Below are 24,540 nucleotides of genomic sequence, written 5' to 3'. Positions count from 1 at the left end.
CTGTGTGGGCAGAGCCCGACGGCCCCGCTGCCTCTGCAGCCGCCGAGGTCCCTGGCCGCACCAAGGGCCAGGGCAGCCACCTCCTCCTGCTGCGGGTGCCACCATCTGCCAAGGAGAAGAGAGCAAGGAGAGGTGGAGCAGAAGCGCCAGGCCAGCGCTCCTGGAGCCTGCAGCGCACGGCAGAAGTGTCATTTGGCAACGAGGGATGGCGGGGGCTCAGCTCTCTCCTGCCGCAGAGTCATGGGGACAGACGTGCCCTGCGGGAAGGGCAGCAGCAGCCCCAGTGCAGCCTGAGTGGCCGTCTGCAAGAGGAGGAGGGAAGGGTCGTCCTGCCCCCGTCTTCTCCAAACTCACCAGCCAGCTGGCCACTTCCAGCGCTGCTGCCAGAGGGGACGAGGCGTGGGGGCCGCTGCTCTGCATCAGCCTGCAAGAAATGTGCTGCGCTCACCCAACAGCCCTGCAGCACAAAGTGCCCCCGGCGAGCTGCATCGTGCCCTGGCCATGGCTGAGAGGTGGGGATGGCCGAGATTTCACGGCGAGCGATCCTCACCTTGGCCTGGCTCTCAAGCAGCCTGTCCAGGCTGCCGGCGTGCAGTGTCATGGCCTGGGCAAGGGGAAAAGAGCAGAAGCTGAGAAGTGATGCAGCCGGTGCTGGGCTGGCACAGCCTCTGGGGACAGAGCGCAGACAGGAGGGACACTCACGGCATTGCGGCCCCTCAGCTGCTTCAGCAGCGCCTTGAAGGAGGGCAGCCGGGTGACCTGGGCTCCCTCCACTCCTTCTGCTGGTCTGTGCACGCGGGAAGGGCAAAGAAAGAGCTGTGTGAGACACAAGCAGCCTTTTCCCTCCCCTGCAGCCCGGGGAGCTCTTCCAAGCTGCCCTGAAGCAGCCGGCTACCGCTGGCAATGGGAGCGGAGAGCAGCGGCAGTGGTGAGGGCGGGGCTGGGCAGCTGTTGGCTGCACACAGCTGGCTGAAGGTGCTCCACCAGCTTTGCCCAGCGGCGTGGGGGCAGCTCTCCCCAGCTGGGGAGCGGTGTTTGCACATGCTGGGGCTCCGATGCCTAGAGCATCCCCCGGTGATGTGAGCACGAGTCCCCCAGGCTGCACTGCCCGGCAGGGCTTACCCAAGGAGAGCGCTGAGCCACAGCTCCTTCACTGCCCGGCAGCTGCAGAAAGAGAGGAGAAACAGCCTGAGTGCCGCTGCTCCCCAGCCTGCGGGCACAGGCGGGCGCCGGCACAGCCCTGCTGTCCCCGTGGGGACGGCCACAGAGGCAGGACGAAGCCCCGTGGGGCAGGACAGAGGCGCTGCCCAGCCCTGCCGTGGGACGGGGCACCGAGACTCACCGGAAAGTGATGACACATGAGCCACAGGGCCAGATGAGGACGAGCGAGGTGGTGTGGTGGTCTTCCTCCTCCTCAGCGCCATCGCCGGCTGCCCCCTTGGCGCTGCCCAGCACCTGCAGCTGGCCCAGGGCCAGGCAGAGCTTTGGGCGCGGGGCGCCGCCACGTCTGCAGAGAGGAGCGGCAGGGAGTGAGATGGAGCTGGCTGAGCCCGCTGGCTCCCCTCCCAAGTCCCCCTGCCATGGTCACGGCCATGGCTGCATCCAGCACCAGGGTGCCGGCGGCCTGGGGCTGCTCCTGGGCTGTCCCTGCCCTGCTGCCCCGGTGCCCCGGTGCCCTGCTGCCCTGGTGCCCCAAGTCCAGGGCTTGGGAGGAAAGGCCGCTGGGCTCTGCAAATCTTACTGGCACTTGGCGATGACTAAGGTGTCACTGAAGAGGAGGAGGTCCCTCTTCCTCGTGGCACGGCCCTGGGTCACCCGCACACGCTGCCGGAGCAGTGGCTCGCCTGATGGCGGGATGGGCACGCATGGCTGCTCGTGCTCAGGCTGGTCCCTGCAGAGCAGACAGCGTCGGGCAGGAGAAAATCGTCTGCTGCACGCTCCGGCTCTTCTGGGCCGTCTCCCAGCCGTGCATGGGGGGAGCCTACCTGGAGCCACGGCAGCAGTTCACCTGGCCCATCCCGACGAAGCCAAGGGAAGCCTCCCGTAGGGCACGCTTGTGGGGCGCAAGGTGGTGGCCAGACAGGTGGACAAAGTCAGCCAAAGCGCGTCCCAGTGCCGACTCGTGCTGCGGGGCAAGAGCGTGGCTCCTACCCGTGACACTCCGTGTTGGCACAGAACCGTTGCCGGGACAGCGCGGGGTCAACACAGCCCCCCATTCTAACCGCAGTGGTGGGGGAGGGGCACTGGGGGCTCTCCCCACTATGCCCATGTCTCTCTCGCACGGGGAGCCCAGCCCTGGGCACAGCACTTCAGGCCTGGCCTCAGCAGCGCTGAGCAGAGGGGAAGGCTCACCTCCCTCCAGCTGCTGGCAAGCCTTTGCCCCGTGCAGCCCAGGGTACCGCTGCCTGCCGCCTTGGGCCAAGGCCACCTTGCTGCCTCCTGCTCTACTTGCTGTCCACCAGGAGCCCAGGACCTTTTGAGCCAGCAGCTGTTTGCCAGCAGCTTTGCCAAGATGCCTTGGCTCACAAGTCTGTGTGCACGTGTCCCAGGATGCTTCGTGCCCAGAGCATTGCCAGAGATTTCTCCTCATTTCCTAGGCAAGAACTCACCAGTGCTATCATCCTGCTGGCCGACCGACAGTAGACACCCACGACGACATCTTCTTTGCTTGCCAGCCCCTAATCCTCACTCACAGGCTCTCAACTACATCACCCCTACCCGTAAGGGCTGCAAAGTCAAACCTCTCCCTTACACACGCTGCAACTCCCCCACCTCACCTGCCCTGGCTGTCCCTCCTCAGCAGCCTGTTCAGCCCTCCCGAGCACTCATGCTCTCCTCCCATTCTGCACCAGGGACAGGAAAGCTTGTGTGCGTAAGTTCCATCTTCGCAAGAGAGCGTGATCACCTGAAGTATGACGTAAATACGGTATTGGCATGGAAGCATGAGCGATTGCTTACAAAAAATAGATGTTTTTCTTCAGTCTGCTGACACGCAAAAGTTGATAGTACGTGAGGTTTTGATGAGAATCTCCCCAAGCCCTTCAAATTCTCCCCGGCTATTCCAAAGGCACCTGAGTCACATTTGGACAGGGACGGCCATAGCCCACTCCGTGAGGCTCTGCAAACAGAACATTGCTCTTTCCCGTGGCACATGCCAGCTGAATCCTGGAGATCTAGGCTGGCAACTCCACTAGCCACCTTTGACATCAGAGAGAGTAGTGAATGCTTGTTTTTGAGAAGCAGCCAGAGATGCGGAGGCCAGCCACTCCAACACCAGACACCAAATTGGGTATTCAGCTCCTCCCAATTTACATAGCTATATTGCAGCTTTGCATGGGAAATAATTGCTAAGATCCCGTTCTAGTTAGTGGAGGAAGAAGTTATTCCTACTGTCCTAAAGCAGACATCTTTAGGACACCTTTAGACTTCACGGAGTGTATTGACTAAGGCCTCAGTTGGATTTCCTACGTGCAGACAACTTAATGGCATTTCAGATGCCGTAACAAAACCAGCACCTGGAGATCAGCAGATGTGACACAGGACCTATGCATAGTCTGGCCCTTCTGAGGGGACAGCTGCAGGTCAGACAACATCCCCTGTAGAATCTCAGATCATTCCCAAACCATGCCCAGGGATCGGCTCTGTCATCAAGCCCTTGCTGTCCACTCACTCTAACGGCTTTGTGGAAACCAAGTCCCAACACAGACACACAAGTCACAGTGAGCCGAATCCCACCCTAGTCGGAGTTCCCTCTTCCACCAAGGAGGTTTGTGTCCTGTTTCGCCAGAGCTGAGACGTAGTGGGAGCAGTCTCCGCACATTTTTGGTAGCCTGTGCTGTCAAGAGCAAATATTGGGGGTAAGGAACGCGCTTTGTTGTTTTCGTTGTTGTTCTTTATTTTTTTTCACTGTTTCTTGTTCTAACCATCTCCTTTTGGAAGCTTCAAGAAACACAATGGTCTTATTGAAACAAGTTTTTGACCTTTGAAGAAAGAATGTGTCTCATGTCTGTTAACTGCAAAGAAACATTTTTTATTGAAGAAAATGTATCAATACATAACATATCTAAGTACTACAAGACATCGGCCAACGTGAAGAGACATTTTTAAACTAGTCATGAAACAGCAAATACATAGCTCCACCGTCACTCCTGCTTTCCATTTAATACCTGAGTGATTTTCACAGACAGTGTCTGGTCAATCAACGTGCTGAAAGCAACAGGTTTTGCCCACAGCAAAGCGCCTGACTGCAGTACATTCATTGTGCCGTACCAGTTTCCCACTGAAGTAATTTCAAAAGCACCAAGCAAATGACAGCTCTTTGTGTGCTATCAAGATCACCAGCACAGTTTAAGATGAAGAATCTCACTTTTTCATATCACCTTTTAGATTACGTATTTTCATTCTATCATAAAGCATGTCTCTCACTGTTCAATACATTTTGATACAACAAAACAGCCCACACAATACAAGGTTTCTCTATGTAACCATCATATTTCTGTAAACTGCATTACAGACTGTTCATGGCCTCCATCTCACCGTTTCTTATCTTCCATGAAAACCTCTCTAAGTTGACCTTGGAGGTTCTTCAGGACTTCTGCTTTGATGGCTTCTCTTGGTTTGGTTGGTTCTGGGTTTTGTAGGGCTCAAAGCAAGTTGCTCCTGAGCACTGTCAGGCTAAGGAGTGACGAGACTGTGATACAGTTAACACGGAATAGGTGTATCATCATTCCAGACTACCCGCGCAGTCAAACAGGGAAAAGCGCATAGCTTGCTTGTGTGATGCAGCTCCATATACACGTTCCTTCTAATGCAGTAAGAAGAGCATAAAGCAGCAGCATTTCAGTAGGGTCATATGCCCCACCCATTTGCTTGTGTGTACATGAGCTATGGAAATCACCTCAGTGCTTGCTACTCGTTTTCTCCAACCTGCAGGAAATGCCTGCAAATGGCCATTTTATTACCTGTGTCCTCAGAGGAAATGCTTGCAGCTCAACATGTGCCTTTTGCAGCATGTGCAACTGGGTAGAAGTCAGAGTGCAGTGACAGGAGCCTTTTTAATGAAGTTTCTGCTGTTGGCATCTAACGCACATCAGGCTTTGGGTTAAATCAGTTACTACCTGAGGTAATATGAATCTTATATATTTATCCTTAAACTAGAGAAGCAGTCCTCATCTCAGTTCATGAACGTGGAATGGTGGCACAAATATATCTAGTGACCATCTGAATTCCACATAGAAAGAATTGGGGAGAAAAGGAAACAAAGCTCCAGCTCTCAACTCATACCATATTAGAATATGTCTTCTCAGCAAGAATAAAAACCTGTTCTTGCCATGCAATCTTTAAACTGTGTTACATGCTAAAGTTGTGACTCCTAAGCTGGAAATCAAAACCCAGCTAGAGGGAGAGAATACATGAGAATGGAAAGAAGCCAGAAGGAGGCTAGCAAAGCTTAGGAAGCCTTCTGCGATGTATCAAACAAAAAAGGAAATAGAAATGAGGAATAACTAGAAATTGGTAACTCACAACTGGCTCAAGTTAATACATTCCTTGGTTTTAACTGGGGTTTGTTTGAGTGGGAATAACATCGGATTTGACTGTGCAGGGAAAGAACAACCACAGCAGGGAAGTAGTGCCCCGATACAGCAGCAAGTTGTCTTCCTTTGGCACCTCCTGGGGCCACGGTCCCCTCACACCTGCAGCCAGGGCTCACATCCACACCGGACAGCCTGCTCAGCAGGACTGAGGCTCACACAGCTGGATCCTGCCTCAGCCGCTGCCTGGCATCTCAGCCTGCCCGATGGCAGCACACAGGCCTCTGTCCCGCACCATGATACCATATGTGAAATTCAGTGAGTCGCTCTGACCTGTCACCCTCCGGCCGTCAGCACTTTGCGTGGCAAGGAACTATCACATAGCTGTCATGGCAGGAGGGTAAGGGGTGTGCAGTGTCCACATCAGTTTTGTGACCTCCCCTTGTCCATGGGCAGCCCCAACACAGCCTGATGCACAGTTTAATGTAGCACTCGTTCCTGTATAGGAAATGAAAGTTCATGAGAAGTCAACGTATGTGCAGAAGCCTAGACCTTATCTCTTCTTTATGCCTTCACACCTCATCAGAGCACGGTCCCTCTGCTCTCCCCTATGCACACACAGACCTGGTCGGCCTGTAGAACAGGAACTAACAGACAAGAATGCAGTTGACAAAGGAGCTTCCTCTTCCTCATGTGCCTCCGCAGACCGAGCGAAGATGGATGAGCTGTTTCTGCCGTGGGAGGAGCAGCTGTCAGGGTTTGCTTTGTGGTGGGCTTCTGGAGACCTGCAACCTACCTAGCTCTGAAACAACTCATGCACTGTCCTGCAACCTCTGTGTTTTCTAATATCTCCCTCATTATGGGGAGGAGAACATCATCTATGTAGTATCCAATAAAACAAGGTAATCAAGCACAATCTGAGAGTCATGACTGCAATACAAACACCTGATAGAAGCTCACAGAAGACAGGAAATTGAGAGCAACCGTAAATATCAACAAGGCAGAAAATTAAATCCTGTGGAAATTGCATGATTAGAAGCCTGGGCAGATATGGATAGACTCAACTTCCAGTAATCATGGCTCCACTTAGCAAGCAATAATCTAATATTTGCTGAGTGGGTGAGGACCAGAGTCCAAAACACCTCCAGAGACCAAGTAAAATAAAAGTCAGCACGTAGGAATATTGCCTTTGTTTTGGCACTGGAATACATTTGGGCCTGCTTACTTCGGGGTGGGGGGGGGGGCGGGGGGCAACTACAGGGGTGGAAATATTTCTTCTTGGCTTGGTGTAGGGTGATCAGACTGTTATTCTGATTTTAAAACTCAGAATGTTGCTACTGAGAAAAATAAGATACATGAATGTATTGTTGTATTTTTCACGCTTACCACTTCCTTCAAATACTCTACTATATTCGGTGATGGACTTGTGATGGTTCGTTTACCTTGATCTTGAAGCGCAAAATTAAGGCAATCAAAATGCCAAGGGGTTATAATTCAATCAAACAGTGTTACTTTATTATTCTGCCCGTAAAGCGGCACATGATAGAGAAAGTGGAGAAAAAGGAAAGAAAAAGGGGGAAAGATGGTTGGCTACCTCTAAACGAGTCCCAAAGGTGTCCCTATGGTCTCAGGTTCCAAACCGGTCCTGCCGGTCCTCATCGTGATTCGTGATCCTTTGGTGGGGAGATCTCAACAATGTCCAGTTGGGAATTGTCTTTTATGCTTCTTTGCCCTGCCTTGCTCCCATGGATTGAGGCCAATCTCCGCCTTTGTTTTGCAACCCACGCTTAACTGCGCAGGCCCAAAGAGTCCTCACTTCCCTTGCCAGAACCCGTCTGCGCCTGCGTCACCTCACATTCGAGGGTCTCTTACTGGTCCGTTGGGTGACCTCAAGACCTTCGGCGAGCCTCTGCGCATGGTCCTCTTGGTTGGCCTTAGTAACAGGGAGGAGGTGGGGCCAAGTTTGGCTGAGGCAGCAGGTGAAATCCATCTTCTGGACAGCAGCTATTGTTACCTGTAGCCCCCAGGTCGGAGAGACGTGTACAACACAATTCCTTTTAGGAGGTGAGGGCAAGTTTGGCTGAGGCAGCAGGTGAAATCCATACAGCAGCTATTGTTACCTGTAGCCCCCAGGTCGGAGAGACCTGTACAACACAATTCTTTTCCTCAGGCCTCTCTCCAAGTCATTGTCCAATTCTTTCTATCAGGGCATCTGTTCTCCAAGTCCCTGATGGCGATGTTCAGGCAAATACCGTTCTTCGGACTGACTCTTACGCTATCCAAGTGTCTGTGTCCTGCACACTCACAGTGATGTCCTATCATGAGCTGAGCATCTATTTGTCAATTCCATGGTATTGGAATTGACACACGGTTCTGAAAAGAGAGGATTTACAGGAATCCACACTGACTCAAAGGCAGGTGCAGAGCAATCTCCATACACTGAATGTATGCAAGCAAGCTAAATACAAGTTATTTAGAGGTGCTCAAGGAAGCATTAGAAATTAAGGAAGGAAATAATACATAGCAAAATATACTGGTAACGTTGCAGTAGTGCTGCAGCAATTTAACGAGTCATTGAGATATTGTATAAAGCACATTAAAAAAAAAAAAGTAAACGAATCAGAGAACATGTTATGTCAGTTGGTTCATGTGTTTTGGGAATTTAAAATTTTCAAGATTTTTCTTCTGTTATTCTGAGGGGTCGAGTCTTACTCGATGAAAGCGGAGGTGTCCAAATGATTGAATGCATGCGGGAGTTAATGCTTTAAGGGGCAATTCTCGGCGCCAGGGGACTCCCAGCAAACCCGAGCGGTCCGGCCGGGCTGTCAGTGCGGGAGAACCGCCGCTGGCCCGCGGCTCCGGGGGATGCCCCGGCTCACACCCCGCTATCGCTGTACCCCGAGCAACGGGGGTCTGGCGGGCCGAGGAGGAGCTTCGGGTGGCCGTGGCAAAATAAGAGCGGTGTCAGCGGGGCTTTAAAACGCCTGACGGACGCCAGGTGAGGGGCCGCGGCGCGGGCTCCTCCCGCACGCTCCGGTGGGGGTGGCCGATGCGGTGGCTGTCGCCGCTCCGGCCGCCATCGCCCCGCCAGCGATGCCGGCCGCTCCGGGGAGGGCTCGGCGCTTCGCCACACCCCACACACTCCTGGGAGAACACCGGCGGCCGCCCCGGGGCTCCTGGGCCTGTGCGCCGGGAGCACCTCACCCCCGCCCGGGCTCCCCGCGGCCGCTGCCCCCACCCCCTCGGCCTCCCGCCTTCCCCTCCCCTTCCCGGTCCCTCCTCCCCGCCGGCGCCGGCCGTGCCCGCCTCGCTCCCCGCCCCGGCTGAGGGGCGGCTGCCGCTGCTGCTGCCGGCGGCGGCTCCGGGAAGATGTCCGAGCGCGGCGGCTTCTACCGGCAGGAGCTGAACAAGACGGTGTGGGAGGTGCCCCAGCGCTACCAGAACCTCACCCCCGTGGGCTCCGGCGCCTACGGCTCGGTCTGGTAGGTGCGGGGCCGGGAGCCGGCAGGTGCCGCCGGCCGGCAGCGGGGGCAGCGCGGCGCCGCCCGGCGGGCGCAGACAATGCCGGGGCGGCGGGAGCCCCGCGCGGCCGTGCCGAGCGCCGGGGGTCGTGAGCGCGATGCGGGGCGGGCGGGGGTGCCCGTGCGGCGGGGTCGGCCCCGAGCGTGCCGGGGCGGGGGCGTGTCCGCCGGGCGGTGCGGCGGGCGCCGGAGGTCTCCCCGCGGCCGGCGGCCCCGCAGGGCCGGGCATGCCTCGCCGTAACCCGGGCAACCGCGCCCACCGCCGCCGGAGGGCGGCCCCTGCCGGCCTGCCCGCCGCTGCCCGCTCAGGCCGCCGCCCCCCGCCTCGCAGAGAGGCTGTGCGGGACCGCCGGCTGCCCGCCGGGCCCCACGGCCGCGCCGCTGCCGCCCCGTCTCCGCAGCGCCGGTTAAGCCGACCGGCCGCCGCGGGGCCGCTCGCGCCGGGGCGCAAGTTGCCCCGAAGCCGAGAACCTTGCACAGTCACGGCGTGTCCGAGCGGGACGGGCCGGGAGGCGGCGGCGGGCGCGGCTGCCGGAGCTCTCCCTGCTCCCGGCCCGGGAGGGCTCCCCGGGGGCCGCGGACCTGCCCGCTCCGGGCCTGGGCCGTGCTGGGGGCACGGCGGCCAGCGGAGCGGCCAGCGGGGCTGCCCCAGGGCCCGGGACACGCACGGCGAGAAGCCCCTGGAGCGGGGCCGTGCCGGCGGGGCAGGGCGGGCTGAGGGCTGCACCGGGCCGTTTGGGAGGGGGGCAGTGAGGGGAGGTTGCCACCCAAGGGCTTCACCATCTTAGGGTTACGTAAGGGTTTATCACATCTTAAAAACGTTTCGCTTTCTGTGATAATTACTATATCAGGTTTGCACTGTTGGGAACTCCCAGTGCAGATAGCGCTATCGGTTTTGTATTTGATACACACTTAACTGTGCTTATGAAAGCCTTGAATCAATTTTTTGGAATAACGGTGGTGGTTAAAGGGTTTCTGGAAAAGAACCGTGTTTCTTTGGTAAGCTAGGCAAGTGGGATTGTGTAAAAACAGTCCATAATGGGCCTTTAAATAAATGTACTGCACAAAAAAGACTCTTTGCCGTGGACTGAACTTGTGCAATAGTTCTCGCTTCTTTTCACAGTCAGACACTGGAGAACATTTATGGAGTTTCTTTTTTGTTGCTTCCTCCTCTAGCTCTGTGACATACCTCTATTACATGTAAACTAGAGATACGGATTTTAAAAAACCTCCAACCATCAGCAGAAACAGAACTAGTGTGAAGTATCTCTGAATTATTTTTTGTTTTTTCAGGCTTATGCTTGAACCAGGGAAATCTAAGCAGATATTGAGTGGTACCTGCCGTTTTAGTTCAACGTGTAGTTCTGTGACTATCTTACGTGAATAGCTGCATGAGGACCTAGTTTATTTAGACCATAAAATCTTGGTTTACTTTCTTCTCTTATACAAACTAAGAGCCGGATATACAGTAGGACAGTAACTATTGTCGTGCTCCGACTGGACCTGCATTTCTGGTTATTTTCCCTGTTTATGCTGACATAGTTTTAGGAGGAAGACCTCATCTGCTGAATTTTGTAATGAGATGTCAAGACTTTTGAGAAATTGCAAAGGAAATGAAAGCATGTGGTCATTCACTTGCACCACAGCTGGTGCTTTGTTGTTTTAAACTGTTAGTGTTGTTAATTCATTGTGCTGACTTCTGTCTGCAAAGCCAAGGAAATCCTAGTATTTCGTCAATGGAGAAGCCTGGGACATTAAATGGAGACTTGGAGATGCTATGAGAGAGGTTTACTCTAAAATATACATTTAAGAACAGAATACAGCAATAAAATATTACTCTATATTAATAGCCTTGTTAACATCGATGAACTATAAAACCAAACAGAAGCTTAAATGTGAGGAAAAGGTTTGCATCTCTCAGAAAAGCCATCTATTTTTAGTGTCTATGGAAATTGATTTTTTTTCCCCCATCTGTGTGCATGTGCTTTACCCAGGAGACCCACAAGACACAATCATTCCCTTGAGTAATATGCAATATTGCTTTTGTGAATAATTTTACTCCTGTTCAGTAAAATATCTAAAAACATATTTAAGTCTTACAGAAACAACTGGAATTAAACAAATTCTTAAGTGCTTTGCTGAATAGAAGCCAAGGTCCTGAACTCCAAACATTGGCTTTAAAACAGGAACAAAGTTGTTGCAACAAATCTTTTTCCACCTCAATGAAACTCTTCTCTAGTCCTACTCTTTCCTTTTTTACAGTAAATTATCAGTCACACTGTGCAACTGAAGTGATAGCTGATAATAAGAAACATATTGTAAATATTTGCATTTAAGCTAACTTCTGCTTGCCCTTTTTAGCTTGCAGCTCAAAATCAATAGAAGAGTTTGCGTCAGGAAGGCTGTGTTTTGACCCAATTTATTGACATTTAGTAAGTCTAATAGAATTCATGTCTGGGTTAGTTTTTACATGCAGATGCATCAGGTGTGCTACAGACATAGATATTCTCATTTTTAAAACCAAATCATTTTTAGAGAGGTATCTATATCACACACAGTGCTTTCCAGAATGTTTTTTTTTTTTCTTTTTTTTTTTTTTAATCTAGATGTGGAATACATATAAAAAGCAAACATTCCTTAGCATAACGAGGTCTGCTGCTTTTCTCACTTTTTTTAATGACACATCATAAAGAACATTCTGTCTTGGAAATCCTCAGAAGAACTCAGTCACACTGCCCAGTGGAGTTGCACTTCAGTACTCTGCAATGGATAAAGAACTGGCTGGATGGCCGGGCCCAAATTGTTCTAGTGAAGGGAGCCAAATCCAGTTGGTGGCCAGTCATGAGTGGTGTTCCCCAGGGCTCAGTACTGGGGCCAGTTCTGTTTAATCTCTTTATCAATGACCTGGATGGGGGGATTGAGTGCACCCTTAGTGAGTTTGCAGATGACACCAAGCTGGGTGGGAGTGTTGATCTGCTGGAGGGTAGGATGGCCATATAGAGGGATCTGGACTGGCTGGATCATTGGGCTGAGGCCAGTTGTAGGAGTTTTAACAAGGTCAAGTGCTGGGTCCTGCACTTGGGTCACAACAACCCCAGGCAGTGCTACAGGCTCAGGGAAGAGTGGCTGGAAAGCTGCCTGGCAGAGAGGGATCTGGGGGTGTCGATTGACAGCCAGCTGAACATGAGCCAGCAGTGTGCCCAGGTGGCCAAAAAAGCCAACAGCATCCTGGCTTGTATCAGGAATAGTGTGGCCAGCAGAACTAGAGAAGTGATTGTGCCACTGTACTCAGCACTGGTGAGACTGCACCTTGAATCCTGTGTTCAGTTCTGGGCCCCTCATCATTAGAAAGACATTGAGGTGCTGGAGAGAGTGCAGAGGAGGGTGACGAAACTGATGAGGGGTCTGGAGCACAAGTCTCAGGAGGAGCAGCTGAGGGAACTGGGGCTGTTCAGCCTGGAGAAAAGGAGGCTGAGGGGAGACCTTATTGCTGTCTGCAACTGCCTGAAAGGAGGTTGTAGCATGGAGGGTCTTGGTCTCTTCTCCCAAGTAGCAAGTGACAGGATGAGAGGAAATGGCCTCAAGTTGCGCCAGGGGAGGCTTAGATTGGATATTGGGAAAAAATTCTTCATGGAAAGGGTTGTCAGGCATTGGAACAGGCTGCCTGGGGAAGTGATGGAATCACCATCCCTGGAGATGTTTAAAAGGCGTTTAGATGAGGTTCTTAGGGACATGGTTTAGTGCTAGAGTTGGGTTATGGTTAGACTCGATGATCCTTAAGGTCACTTCCGACTGAAACGATTCTATGGTTCTATCTACATGAACCACAGAGAGAACTGTGAGGTCTTCCCCTCAAGTACCTCACCCTTGCAGTACATTTTGTGTTACTCTTGTATTTTAACTCTGCGGAGAACTTCCTTTTGCCTGGGCTCTTTCCTATGGCCGCTCAAGCTGGTGGATGTTCTGTCACTTGCTGGTGTCAGATCTGATTTTTTTTTTTTTAATTTTTTTTTAGGAAAAAAATTAAAGTGTAGCATGTGTGTGGTAGTTTAATTATGTTTAAAACGATCAACAGAGTCCTCAACAGTATGCTTTGGTTAATTTTTCTTTTTTCAGTGTTGTTTGCTTATTAGCAAATATACGTGCACAACTTTTTCTTTTGGAGTTGTTTTCTTTTTGTGCTATAGATCTGCTTATCAAGTTGAGGGGTTTTTGTATTGGATGATACTCTTCCTCAAGCTGAAACTCAGTTAATGCATTTCTCAAGAAAACTTCAAATTTTTCACAGTGTCTACTCTCAAAGTTGGACTTATCTCTCACAGAAGTCAAAGAGTTGCTTGACTCTTATAGATCAGGGACTATCTCTGATAATTTTGAGTTTTAAAAACATTTCTGATTTTAAGTGCAGCATTTAAGCTGATTGCCATTTAAATGGGAAGTGAGCAACCTTACTTTCACAAGGTAATCTTCATCTACAACAATTTGGTTTCAGTTCTAGAGAAAAGAAACAATTCTTGTCTCGGGTCAAACAGAATTTTAAATTCTCATCCCTCGTGACTCTGCCTTTTAGATAAGAATTCTGGCTGTGTTTGTGTCTTTTAACTGTCCTGGTGACTTCGCTTATGAACTGGACCCTCTGGCCTGATGCATCTCTGCTCCCCTGCTGTGTTACCTTGGTAGGTCCACTATAGTTTGGGACTTGTCCGCCTTTTCCTCTGACAGCTGGCATTACCACCTGCTTGAGAAAGAGCTTCTTCATCTCTTCTTTTTTTAAAGACTTTTTTGTTATATCACAAATTATGTAACATGGATAGATTTGTTTGTTTGTTTGCTGGTTGGTTTTGGTTTTGTTTCTTTTTTTAGAGTCTGTACGCCTCTTTTCATGCCAGCTTTTGTAAACTGTCTTCCAACCTACTTAGTCCTATTTTTGCCTGGGAGGTATAGACAGCCTTCTGCAGCGTGCTGTCTTTGATCTCTTCAACAAGTTGTTTCCCATTAGCATATTGCAAGCTCTGTGTTCTGCCTTCTTTGGAAAGAACAGACTTTCCAAGGTGAACTGAAGTGAGCCCAGAGCTTCTTCCCACCCAGAAGCTCCTGTACTGTTTCCTCAGAGGCCGTTGGCATCAATAGTACTTACATCACTCAATCAGTCTCTTTTAAAGTTAAGAGTATGCAGCACCTAACACCAACTCAGGTGACATGACACATTTTAAAAAAAGAGGCCTGCTAAGTCAGAGTGTAGTTGCACAGGCCTCAGTTCAAGAAAAGCAGGAAATCAAAGCCTGCCATAAGTCATTTATGCAATGCAGCATTTCATCTGGTCCCTCTGTCCTGCTAACTTTTAAGTGCATGCTGAAGATCCACTGAGTTTTTGTCCTGGTGAATTTTGGGTCAAAACAGGAGAAGGTGAGGCGGTGGGGCGTTCAAGCTTCTATTTTGCTTCAAGGAAGTAGGAGTGGAAAGATAGAAACAGAAGGGTTTCATCCTGAAATTTAACACCTTCTTTCAACCATCCACGCCATCCTGTGCTTCTGGTTACTGTCCCTCACAAGTGTTTTGTGGGCAGTAGCTTCCAAGACTGGGACATAACATTGCTGATATTGTCCTTTTCACATTGAGGACCTCAAAGGAGGTGCTGAGACAACTCAATAGCGTGCGAGTTTTTTTGAAAGCTGATATAAATTGTCTTTGACTGACAAAAAGAAAGATTCCTTCATCCAAGATGGTACTTGATGACTTTTGGATTTTTTTTTTTTAAGGGACCTTTTACTTAGTTGTGATGTGATACTAAGTATATGTTTTCAATTATGAGATCAGGTTACTGGAGTTATGATATGTATGACTGTAACCTTATGTGTTAGTTTAAATAGTAAATGCTGAGATAAGCTTTTAGAGTAGTAGTAACACACAACTGCTGTATGTAAATATAGCTGGAAACTAGGGACTGTATAGATCCTTACAGGCTAAAGGCAGAATCCCAAGCACATAGAGCCAGTTGATCTCAGTGGACTCTCTTTGGGCTGTTCCTTCAGATTAGGTCTCTTGTTTGCAATGCAAAACAGAGGCTGAAACTTCATCCCACATATGTTCATGGTTATATTTTATTTGAAACATTTCAGACAATATTGTTAAAATACTGCTGTCCAAGATCTGTTAGCAGTTGTCTATTTTTGGTATGCATCATTCAGAAGGCAAGTTTTGAAGCCTTTCATTAGTTTTGCAGATATTTACAATGAGCCCTTCTAAGCTTATTCAAACACTTGCTTGAAAACTGAGTGAGAGGCGAAGGCTGATGAGAGACCAGTCAGAGGCAGGACATCTCTTAAGAGTGAGGGTATGTAATAACGGTGCTTAGAAGCAGGGCCTTGAAAGTGAGGTTGCCGTAGGGAGGAGAACTAAAAGGAGTTGCATGGTCAACATTTCAGGTTAGGAAGAGGATCTTTGCAGCAGCATTGCTAGAATGAATGGATGAAAATAAGTGAAGCAACAAAAAATGCTGCAGAGTGACAAAGATCCTAAGAGGAACATGATGAAATAGCTACTAGGAATGAAGGCACAATGGGGTTTGCAGCTACAAAACCGCAGGAGGTCAAGAATTCAAGACATTTTGTGAAAGATACATGGAGAAAGGTGGGAGAGTGTTTCTGAGCACTGGCCAGGGGAAACATCACTGGAGAGTGGTTTTGTTGAAGTACTAGGGTGGAATGCAGATGGCTTGTCCAGTTTCATTCTGCACATCTTCCAGTTGTTGGAACAGCGTAGCTACTAGAAAAGGAAGTGGGATGGTAATTAGTGGAGTCAAAGTTCCTGTTTTAAATGAGAATATCTAAGAATACTTTTAATGAAGGAGACTGAATCGGGAAGGAGGTGTTTGTGAAGGATGAGAAGGGCTGAGAGTGGCTGTGACAGAGATCTTTAGGTATGATGCTGTCACAAGGCCTGTGGAGTAGTTCCAGAGCAGATGAGAAACATCTGTATGTGTGTGAGGAGGGTGGTAGAGGGAGTTGTAGGAAGGGTGAAGAAAACGCAAGCTCAAGAGGTGGGGAAGACCACTTTTGATTGTGCAGGAGAGAGAGGGGACACAGGGTGAGCCGGTTGTGGCAGAACAGCAGCAAGGATCATGGAATTATAATCTCCTGTGTGGCTGTAGGAATACATTACCACAATAAAAATCTCTGCGGAAGATCTCCTCCATCCCTACTTCAATATAATTTGTTATAATATGCACCTTCCTGAGCACACGGTACAGCAGTGGAATAGCGAATTGCTTTCCTCTCCTGCCGTCAGTCATGATTGTGGTTGTAGTTGGTGAGGGGACACAATCCCTATTCCAGAGCCCTTCAAGTCTTAGTCCTGGCTTCCTTCAATACAGCTTCCCCACGAGCTGTTCACAATTTCAGAACCTGTTAGCTAGTTGGTACCGAAAATCCAGTATCTTAGTTCTGTGTATACAGTTGGGGAGAGAAAGGGCGTTTCAAAACCTGTGCGTGTCCTGCAAACAAATTGCTACCATTTAATAGTTTGGCCATTGTGGAGAGAGAAAAGAGGAAATGTGAAGGAGAAGTGGGGAAGAAATAGGAAAAAGAAGGACAAGAATGTATGTGAGATTTCATCTGTTTAGGTTTATGTAATGTATTTGAAAGCACGAGTATTTTTCACATTAAACTTTTATAACCAGGAGCATTTCTAGCTGCAGCTTTGAAGCCCAGGATTTATAACTACCTGACAGTCTTTTTTTTAACGAAATGCTGAATAGAATACATTTGTCATTAGCAGTGTACTGGTTTAGTGGCAGCTGACAGATTTTCTTGTTTACATGCTGACATTTGGCTTATAGGCTATCTAAAATACACGATTATTTTAGTATCCATGAGTTGGTTGTACATGCTGAGGAAGCTAACAGCTTATGACCCCAACCTTCTGTATGTTTCTCTTACTATTGTGATTTTGAATGCGTCGGTCCTACTGATAGAAATTCTACTGTCTGTAACTTCACCTAGAAAAGTGTGACTACTCCTTTATAAAGTTATTTGAATATTTATGTCACTGTGGAGACATGAGACAGATCAGAAAATAAAAATTAGCATTTTTATGATCATTTTTTTTACATTGAAAGAAGACTGGTGATATATTCATGTAAATATATGGATAGCAATTATGTTTTAGTATTTTTCAGTGGCTGCTTAAAAGTATGTACATATATTTATGTTGGTTATGGAACAAGTATATTGCATATGTGAGAGATATTTTGTGCTTTTATATTTAGATCTAGTCATAAATTAATCTGAGATAATTGACACTGATTTTACTAAAGCAAAACCAGTTTGTGCCAGTGCTCAGCATGGTGTGTTGGAATAATATCCAAGTGATGGGATGTAATTTTGCAATACAATGACCTGTCGTCATTGAGCAAGGGTTTTTTTCTCTAATGAGGAGATTAACATGTCATTCCAGAGCTGCCCATTACTCATCCTCCCACCTTTTGTGTTGCTACCGTCTCATTTTTTTTTCATGGTTTCCTGATGCACATGCGTGTCATGATTTGTGTGCATTAGTAAACAAACACACTCTGTACCTTAAATCTGGATCTCAAAGGGTGGAAATCACCACATTGAACTTGCATAAAGTAACAAAACATTTGTAAAGAAGAAATAAATGAGCCATTTCCTGGGTTTATTTGGCTGCTTAATTTAAGCTTACCATGGGTGGCCTTTTTTCTGCTTTTTCTGTTGTTCTCTTGCTGCACTGCCAATAGGTATTATGGTCCATTTTCTGGTACTGGATAGATGCTTCGTGTGCTTTTTTTCGATACTATTCTATATTTCAATAAAAAGTAGCTCTATATATTAAAAAAAAAAAAAAAAAAAGAAAAAAGTTTTCTTTTAAAAAAGAGCAGCAAGGTCCTGGAGAAGACCCGGAAGACAAAGCTGACAAACAAAGCCTTGCAAACAAACCCTCAAATCTGTGTTTTTCATGTGATAACTTTCAGTCACTTTCATGACATCTATGAGAAAAGTAAAAAGGGTTGTGATTCACTACAGTTGTGTGAAACCCAGATTATATGATTGGGCGCTAGAAAATGTCCCTGGACATTTCAGGTTCTTCTGTGTCCCCCTTTCCTGTCTTACTGGCTGGCATGTGGTGCAGTAAGCACTGTCTACCTCTGTGATTAGGTTCTCTGTGTTGACCCCCCTCTTCCCCTCATCGCTTGCTCACATGCACTCTTGTGCTGCTTTTACTTGTTTTTCTCAGAAATTCAGGATTTTACAAATTAAGGGGGCATTTGTGTACAAGGAGGTTCGTGTCTCCTGTAATGAAAGGAGTCAGTGGGTACCTGAAAGGATGCTGGGGTCTGTGGATAAGAGTTCAAAGTTGTGGCTGCACTAAATATGTGGCAGAAATTCTGTGCACTTTGCACTTTGTTTTCTGGATGTTACCTTCTTTCTTACCAAAATCAGTAAAATTCTCTCCATGTGAATCTGTGTTTTGAACATGAATTGCTGCCTTTTTTTTTCCCCTCTTCTCTCTCTTTTTTTTTTTTTTTTTTTTTCTTTTCCTCTCCTCTTAACACTTACATGTTATGGGGAATCTTCATGTGTTCTGGAGGAATATGACCCAGTGAAGGAAGGAAGGAAAGAAAGAAACCTTTGTTACACTGCAGTGAAAGAAATAGACGCCTAGAATAATAGGGGGAAAACCCAGAGCCAGTGTCATTGTCACATGTGGCAAAGTTAAGGATCTGCTGTGTGTAGTATTTTCTCCAAGTTTGGTATAGTGTGTCCAACCAATAAATGGGGAGTTCACTGCAGACACACGATGGGCGCCATGTACAACCGGCTTGGGTCTTGCCTTCATTCTGCATCAGCTAGAACTGAGCTGGCTGGAGGAACGGAGAGAACTCAGTAGAGAAAACACTGCACTCAAGCTGAACTTTGGGCATTTTTGGGTAGTATTGTGCCCAGCTAAGAAGCCTTCTCTGAGCCCAAAGCATTAGGAAGCTCAGGGGCTGGCTGTAGTGCGAGGGGACCAACTGATGCCAGGAGCAGTCCTGCCTGCATTGGATACTGGTGTTTACTCAATGGGATCCACGTTGGCTCCAGGTGTGGTTTGTTGGACTGGGCTCCTGCAAGCAGCCCTGCAGCTGCTGGAGCAAATCTGACCCTGGAGGCTGAGGAACTGTAGCTGAATAGTGTCCTCCGAAGCCCAAAAGCCCTGAAGAATCTGAGCAAGGCTGCACACGTGAACGGCTTGTCTGTCCAGTATTACTGCTCTGCAGCCACAGGATAAACTGTCCATGGATACCAGGGAAATTACTGTATGGGCTTACTAAAAATCCACGCCCCATCGAAAGTCCTAAAGTTAGCATGAAGCTGTTAAAATCCTGTGCTTTTTCCTCCTGAGTTTTTCGACTACATTAGCTTAGGATGTTCAAACTTCTCTCTGAAACTTTAAGAACTGGGAAAATGCGCATATAAATAGAGATTAATATTTCATCTACTGAAACTTCAATAGAATTATTAAATATAGGAGTTGGCAACACTGAAAAGTTAGGTCTAATTTAAGCAATGGTTGAAAATCACGCTAAGTAAAAGTCTCAAATCTGTGTGAAAATGATGCCATCCCTCTAAGCAGGATAATAGCTTTTTATCCTTGATCTTGGAAAGGACAGAAAGCAAAAAAAAATGTGTCATAAGTGCAAAGGGTTCCGGGTCAAGAGTGATCATATCTGAAAAAGCTGTTACTAAGATTGTTACAAAGTTGTTTCTTGTAAAATAAAAAAATAGTAAGAATTGTGCTTTTTAGATTATGGTAGAAACTCTGTCTAAAGTGGTGTACCCATATGGTATTGAGGCATGTGAACATATTGCTTTAAATGTAAGAAATACGATGTGCAGTTAAAAATCACTTATTTTCACTGCCTACATCAAATTAAATGCTAACAGTAAAGAATAGATTAGAGATGGGAGTTGATATCCCTTTATAACTATCAAGGTTTATGTCTATTATACTATTCTGTCCAGCTACATGAGGTAACACAATAATCAGAGGTAAGGCAGGAAACAGTAGCCGAACCATTGGAAGGATGATTTGTTTCCAGCTGTGAGTGTAAACCAGGTATAAACACAAGTGGTTTGCCAAAGCTGAAGCCCATGCACCAAACCACCACGGCAGCAGAAAATAACTGTGCAAAAGGAAAAAGTGCTGTAGGTTACTGGCAGTTGTTTGTGAGGCAACGCAAACACCAGGAGATGGGCAGAGAAACCCTTTCCATCTAGACACGGGGGTGGGGAGGGTGCCAGTCGAGTGCTATGCAGGGTAAGGGAAGATGGGGGCCCCCCGCCCCTTTTCTTACCCATTAATAAAACTAGTTAACACATGTCGTGAGCTTTCGGGTGTTTTTGAGAAGCCATGAAAGGCCGGTCACAGGCCTCCAAGGAAGGGTTTGCAGGTGCCAAGCAGAGGTGGGCCCATAGAGTCATCGTGACTGGGACTGGAGAGGTCCTGTCCAGGGACTAGTCTGAAACCTGAACACTCTCAGAGAAACTGTGCAGAAAGGAAAGCAGTTCATCCTGTCACCTAACAGTTTACTCAGGGGAGGATGAGAGATTCAGGGGACGACCCAGATTGCAGCTATGATGATATAACAGCAAGAAGGAGACAGAGTCTAAAATAAGAAGCTGTAGTGTACCCGAGGAGAATGCAAGCAGTGGCTTGCGAAACAGGATCACAGAGGCAGTAGCAGAAATCACAGACGCAAGTCATCCTTGAACCTGACAAACAAGGGAGTTCAAGCAACATCACATCTTTATTTTTGAATGCTTCACTGTTAATAACTTCAATTATGATGATGGTAAACAGGCAAGGAAAGAGCCTGAAGGCATTAGCTCTGATTATCATTTGGTATGGTTTCTTGACTGCAGAGGAACTCACTTAAACCAAGTCAGTCCCTGGCCTGTGCAGCTTCAATTCATGATTTCCCATTGGAGCTCCCAGGACTTAAGTTGCCATTTGTTTTCTCCATCCCCCCCCCCATCCCCTTATGTGCTTCCATCCTGGGTCTAAAAGGCTGCTGTCATAAGAATTACTGAATTTAAACAAAATAGTGCTTTATGCCATCTGAACGCTTTGCAGCCTCGGGTCGTATGGAGGCTAAAAAGCAATCCATCTTAAAGATCAGCAGTTTTTAAACACTGAAACCCACATTTGACCTTAGAATTGGGAGGAGAGGGATGTTTATCATGATAATGGGATTTAAAACTTAATTCTTCCTAGCCTTGTATAATGTGCACGGTATTTCACATACTAGTACAAGCATGAGTGGGAAGCCTTGTGAATTACCAGAAGAGCTGAGATGTTAAGCACAGACTGCTGTTTTGGGCAATGTTATTTATTTATCTGGATAAACATTTCCTTTTTTACTGGAAAAAAGTTGGAAAGGACATAGAGAGTATGTATTTGTGAGACTTGGCTGTGTTTTCCAGTGGCTTCATTGGCCAGAATTACACACAGGGCAATTATATCTGATCTTTGTTACATTAACAACTAAGCATTGGCTTCCTTTTTATTTCCCCAGATTTACTTGTGCAACCTTCATGTTGTGCCTGTGTCCAGTCATGTGGAATTTAAGATGTCTCTGTTGTCAATTCTTCTCGCACTGTTCATTCCTTGAGCCGCTCCACATATTTCATCAACACTGTGCCCTCACGTGCTGAATAATTGTGTCCCTACCCTACTGTCAGAACACGTTATCTCTGTCACATCCCTTCCTCTCACCCTTCAGAGTGCCACCAGTCTTCTCCTCCTTGCTGTGCTTGCTTCTGCTCAGGGAATGCCCTTCCTGAGGGGCTCAGCAAAGCCACAACCCTCTACACCTCTAAAACTTCTCCGAAGATGCAGTTCTGTGGTGCTTGCAAGAAACCAGCTAAGTAATCTGCTCATCTTATTTCACTTATCTCATGAGTGACTCACCCCTTCCATGGTGCCTGAAATAAATTTTTTGCTCCAATCTACTTTCACTTACTCTGTTTTTATCTGTTGCTGGGTTGTGCCCTGTGTTGGCCTTTGCAGAGGTTGGGTGAATTCTAGGATATTCTGATTCCACTCTCTTCTTCCTGCCCATTTGTTGCTTGTACCCTTTGTTACTTTGAATTAGAAACACCACGTTGTCCTCCAGCTGCCTGCAAATAAAGAGGCTTTGCTCTTCACCCAGCTCTTCACAACTTTACCAGAGCACAAAATATGTGTCTGAGTCCACCTGCTTGGAGCTGATTATAGGCTTGGTGTATTAGTTTGGGAGCTGCTCCAGGGACGATCAATGGTTTCTTTTCTCTAGGAGGTGTCTCCTACCACAACTTGCAGGAGTATCTGAAACACTGTTCATAAGGAGCTAATAGTATTTGGTGTGATTATGGACTGTTGTGATCGTACTCTGTACGTTTTTCATGTTACCTAATTTTCAGTGGTTGTAACTCCGAAAGAGTTCTGTAAGATAAATATGTGAAGGTTCTTGGTTTGCTAATGCTCTCTAGCAAGTGCAAATAGTGCTCTACTCCAGAGAGAATTTAAAGGTATTTTAATTGAACACAATTTTAACTTAAGAGTTTAAACATTTTTTTTCTTCATAACAGAAGGTAGCAAACTGAATCTTTTTATAATTGCAGTGTGTAGTGTCATGAAGTAGTGCATGCAAGGATCATTTTTATTCCTGTGCTACATAACAGACAGCATTTATTTGTGGCTTTTTTGATTGTCATGTCTTTGTAATCCACAAAAACCAGTGGGTCTCCTTTTTGTGCCAATGGTGGTGCGTGTCTTTAGTGTCCTCTTCAGCAGGCCATCTCCATCTGTGTGAAATTAAGCACATACTGTGTGTGAGCAGGATCTGTGGGCTGAAGCGTGAGACACGTACCTGTTGTTCACTTGTTACCAGCATTTTCCAAGGAAACGGTGTGGGCTTGGCTATGTCAACATCCTAATTTGATACCAGTTTTGTGGTATTATCATCTAGCAAGATAGTGGTCACATAAGTAATTAATATTGCTAGACACAATGGCAGTGTTCCTCTAATTTGTAAAGACCTGCATTTGTTGAATGAGGCCCAGAGTTTGAGTCCCCACGTTCCCTACCAGCCTTGCCTTGGAGCTGGAGGCAGGAGCTGCACTAGTGGAGGTAATTCTCTGGTTATTTTCCTGCCATACGGGTAAGGGTCACTTGGGGATGAGTTCAGAACATTATCATAAGGCTTAGTAGTTTGCTAGATGGAAAACAAGGGAACTGTCTTTGAATACTCAGAGTTACTGCTGACCAGCTCCCCCAGCTGCAGTCCCTGAGCAGAAGGTGAAAAAGGACAAAGGAAGGAGTAAGATTCCCCAGAGGATACAGGTTTCTCCAGTGAACTAGCTGAGATCTTTGAAGTAGAACACACCTTCAACGTGGACTTTTTCTTTTCCTCTTCTAGTTCAGCTTATGATACCAAAACAAGACAGAAGGTGGCAGTGAAAAAGCTCTCAAGACCTTTTCAATCACTTATTCATGCGAGGAGGACCTACCGAGAGCTTCGGTTGCTTAAGCACATGAAGCATGAGAATGTAAGTGGAGAGTGAGTTCTTTCCATTCGGATTTTTATGACAAAAGTTTGCAATACAGCCTTAATTTCAATTAGGTACAGTCTTTTTTGAAAAGTACAGGGTGTTTCAGAAAGAGGGACCCAATTTGAAATCACTATATACGAATTCAACTATCGTCTTGATGTTGTCCATACAGCAGGTAGAAGGAACATAGAGCATTTATGAAAAGGTTACTAAAACTTGGCAACTCACTAAACCATTTGTAAATTTTTGTGTAATTGTAACATGTTGCCATCATGAAATTTGGTCCATCTTTTTGAAACACCCTGTATATGCAACTCTCTAGCTACCCAAGATACCTGGACCTGGCCATCTTATGTGCAGTGAAATCACTGGACTTCAAAATAGAGACTTTCAGTAAAAAGTTGCCTTTTTATTGAAAAATTATCTAATTTCACCTTGAAGATGCAGCTCATGAAATCCAAAACAAGTGATCCTACTCTTCTCTAATTAAAATAATAATGGTGTGCTGCTCACTACTACTGGGTGCTCTTGAAACATCAGTCCAGGAAAAAATATACCTCAAACCTGCTTTTGCTGAATTTGGATTCTGTTGAGAAATTAAGGGCAGATGCTCTCATTGACATTAACAACAGTGTAGTATCTAGATGAAAGACAATAGAACTTCAGACCCCAAGTGACTGAGCACTATTCAAAGTTTATGTGGCAAACAATTGATTTCAGCAGGAGTATCTACCTGCTTAAAAGTAACTTGATTAATTTAAGCCTGAATAAAATACAGTGGATTGAAAAGTATCCTGGAGAAAGGATGCTAAAAAAGTTAAACAACAGAACAAGATAACCCATGAAATTATGCATAATCTTAAGTATAACAAGTGTATAAGCCAGGTGTCAGCTTTT

The 24,540-nt window shown here is 47.2% G+C and overlaps 1 protein-coding gene across 2 annotated transcripts in view; it reads left to right on the top strand.

The window, feature by feature from the left end:
- The first annotated feature begins 8,889 nt into the window (after positions 1 to 8,889).
- Positions 8,890 to 24,540, top strand: part of MAPK11 (mitogen-activated protein kinase 11) — a 32,981-nt gene continuing 17,330 nt past the window's right edge. For both annotated transcript variants that reach the window (XM_065626689.1, XM_065626682.1), the window contains exons 1-2: positions 8,890 to 9,013; positions 23,511 to 23,640. In XM_065626689.1, coding sequence (XP_065482761.1) covers positions 8,901 to 9,013; positions 23,511 to 23,640 — 243 coding nt within the window. In that variant the 5' untranslated portion in view covers positions 8,890 to 8,900. The remainder of the gene's footprint in view (positions 9,014 to 23,510; positions 23,641 to 24,540) is intronic.

The sequence above is a fragment of the Caloenas nicobarica genome, chromosome 1, assembly GCF_036013445.1.
Source record: "Caloenas nicobarica isolate bCalNic1 chromosome 1, bCalNic1.hap1, whole genome shotgun sequence".
Classification (NCBI taxonomy): Eukaryota; Metazoa; Chordata; class Aves; order Columbiformes; family Columbidae; genus Caloenas; species Caloenas nicobarica.
Note: the sequence above shows the minus strand (reverse complement) of the source record. Positions and strands in the feature narration are given on the sequence as shown.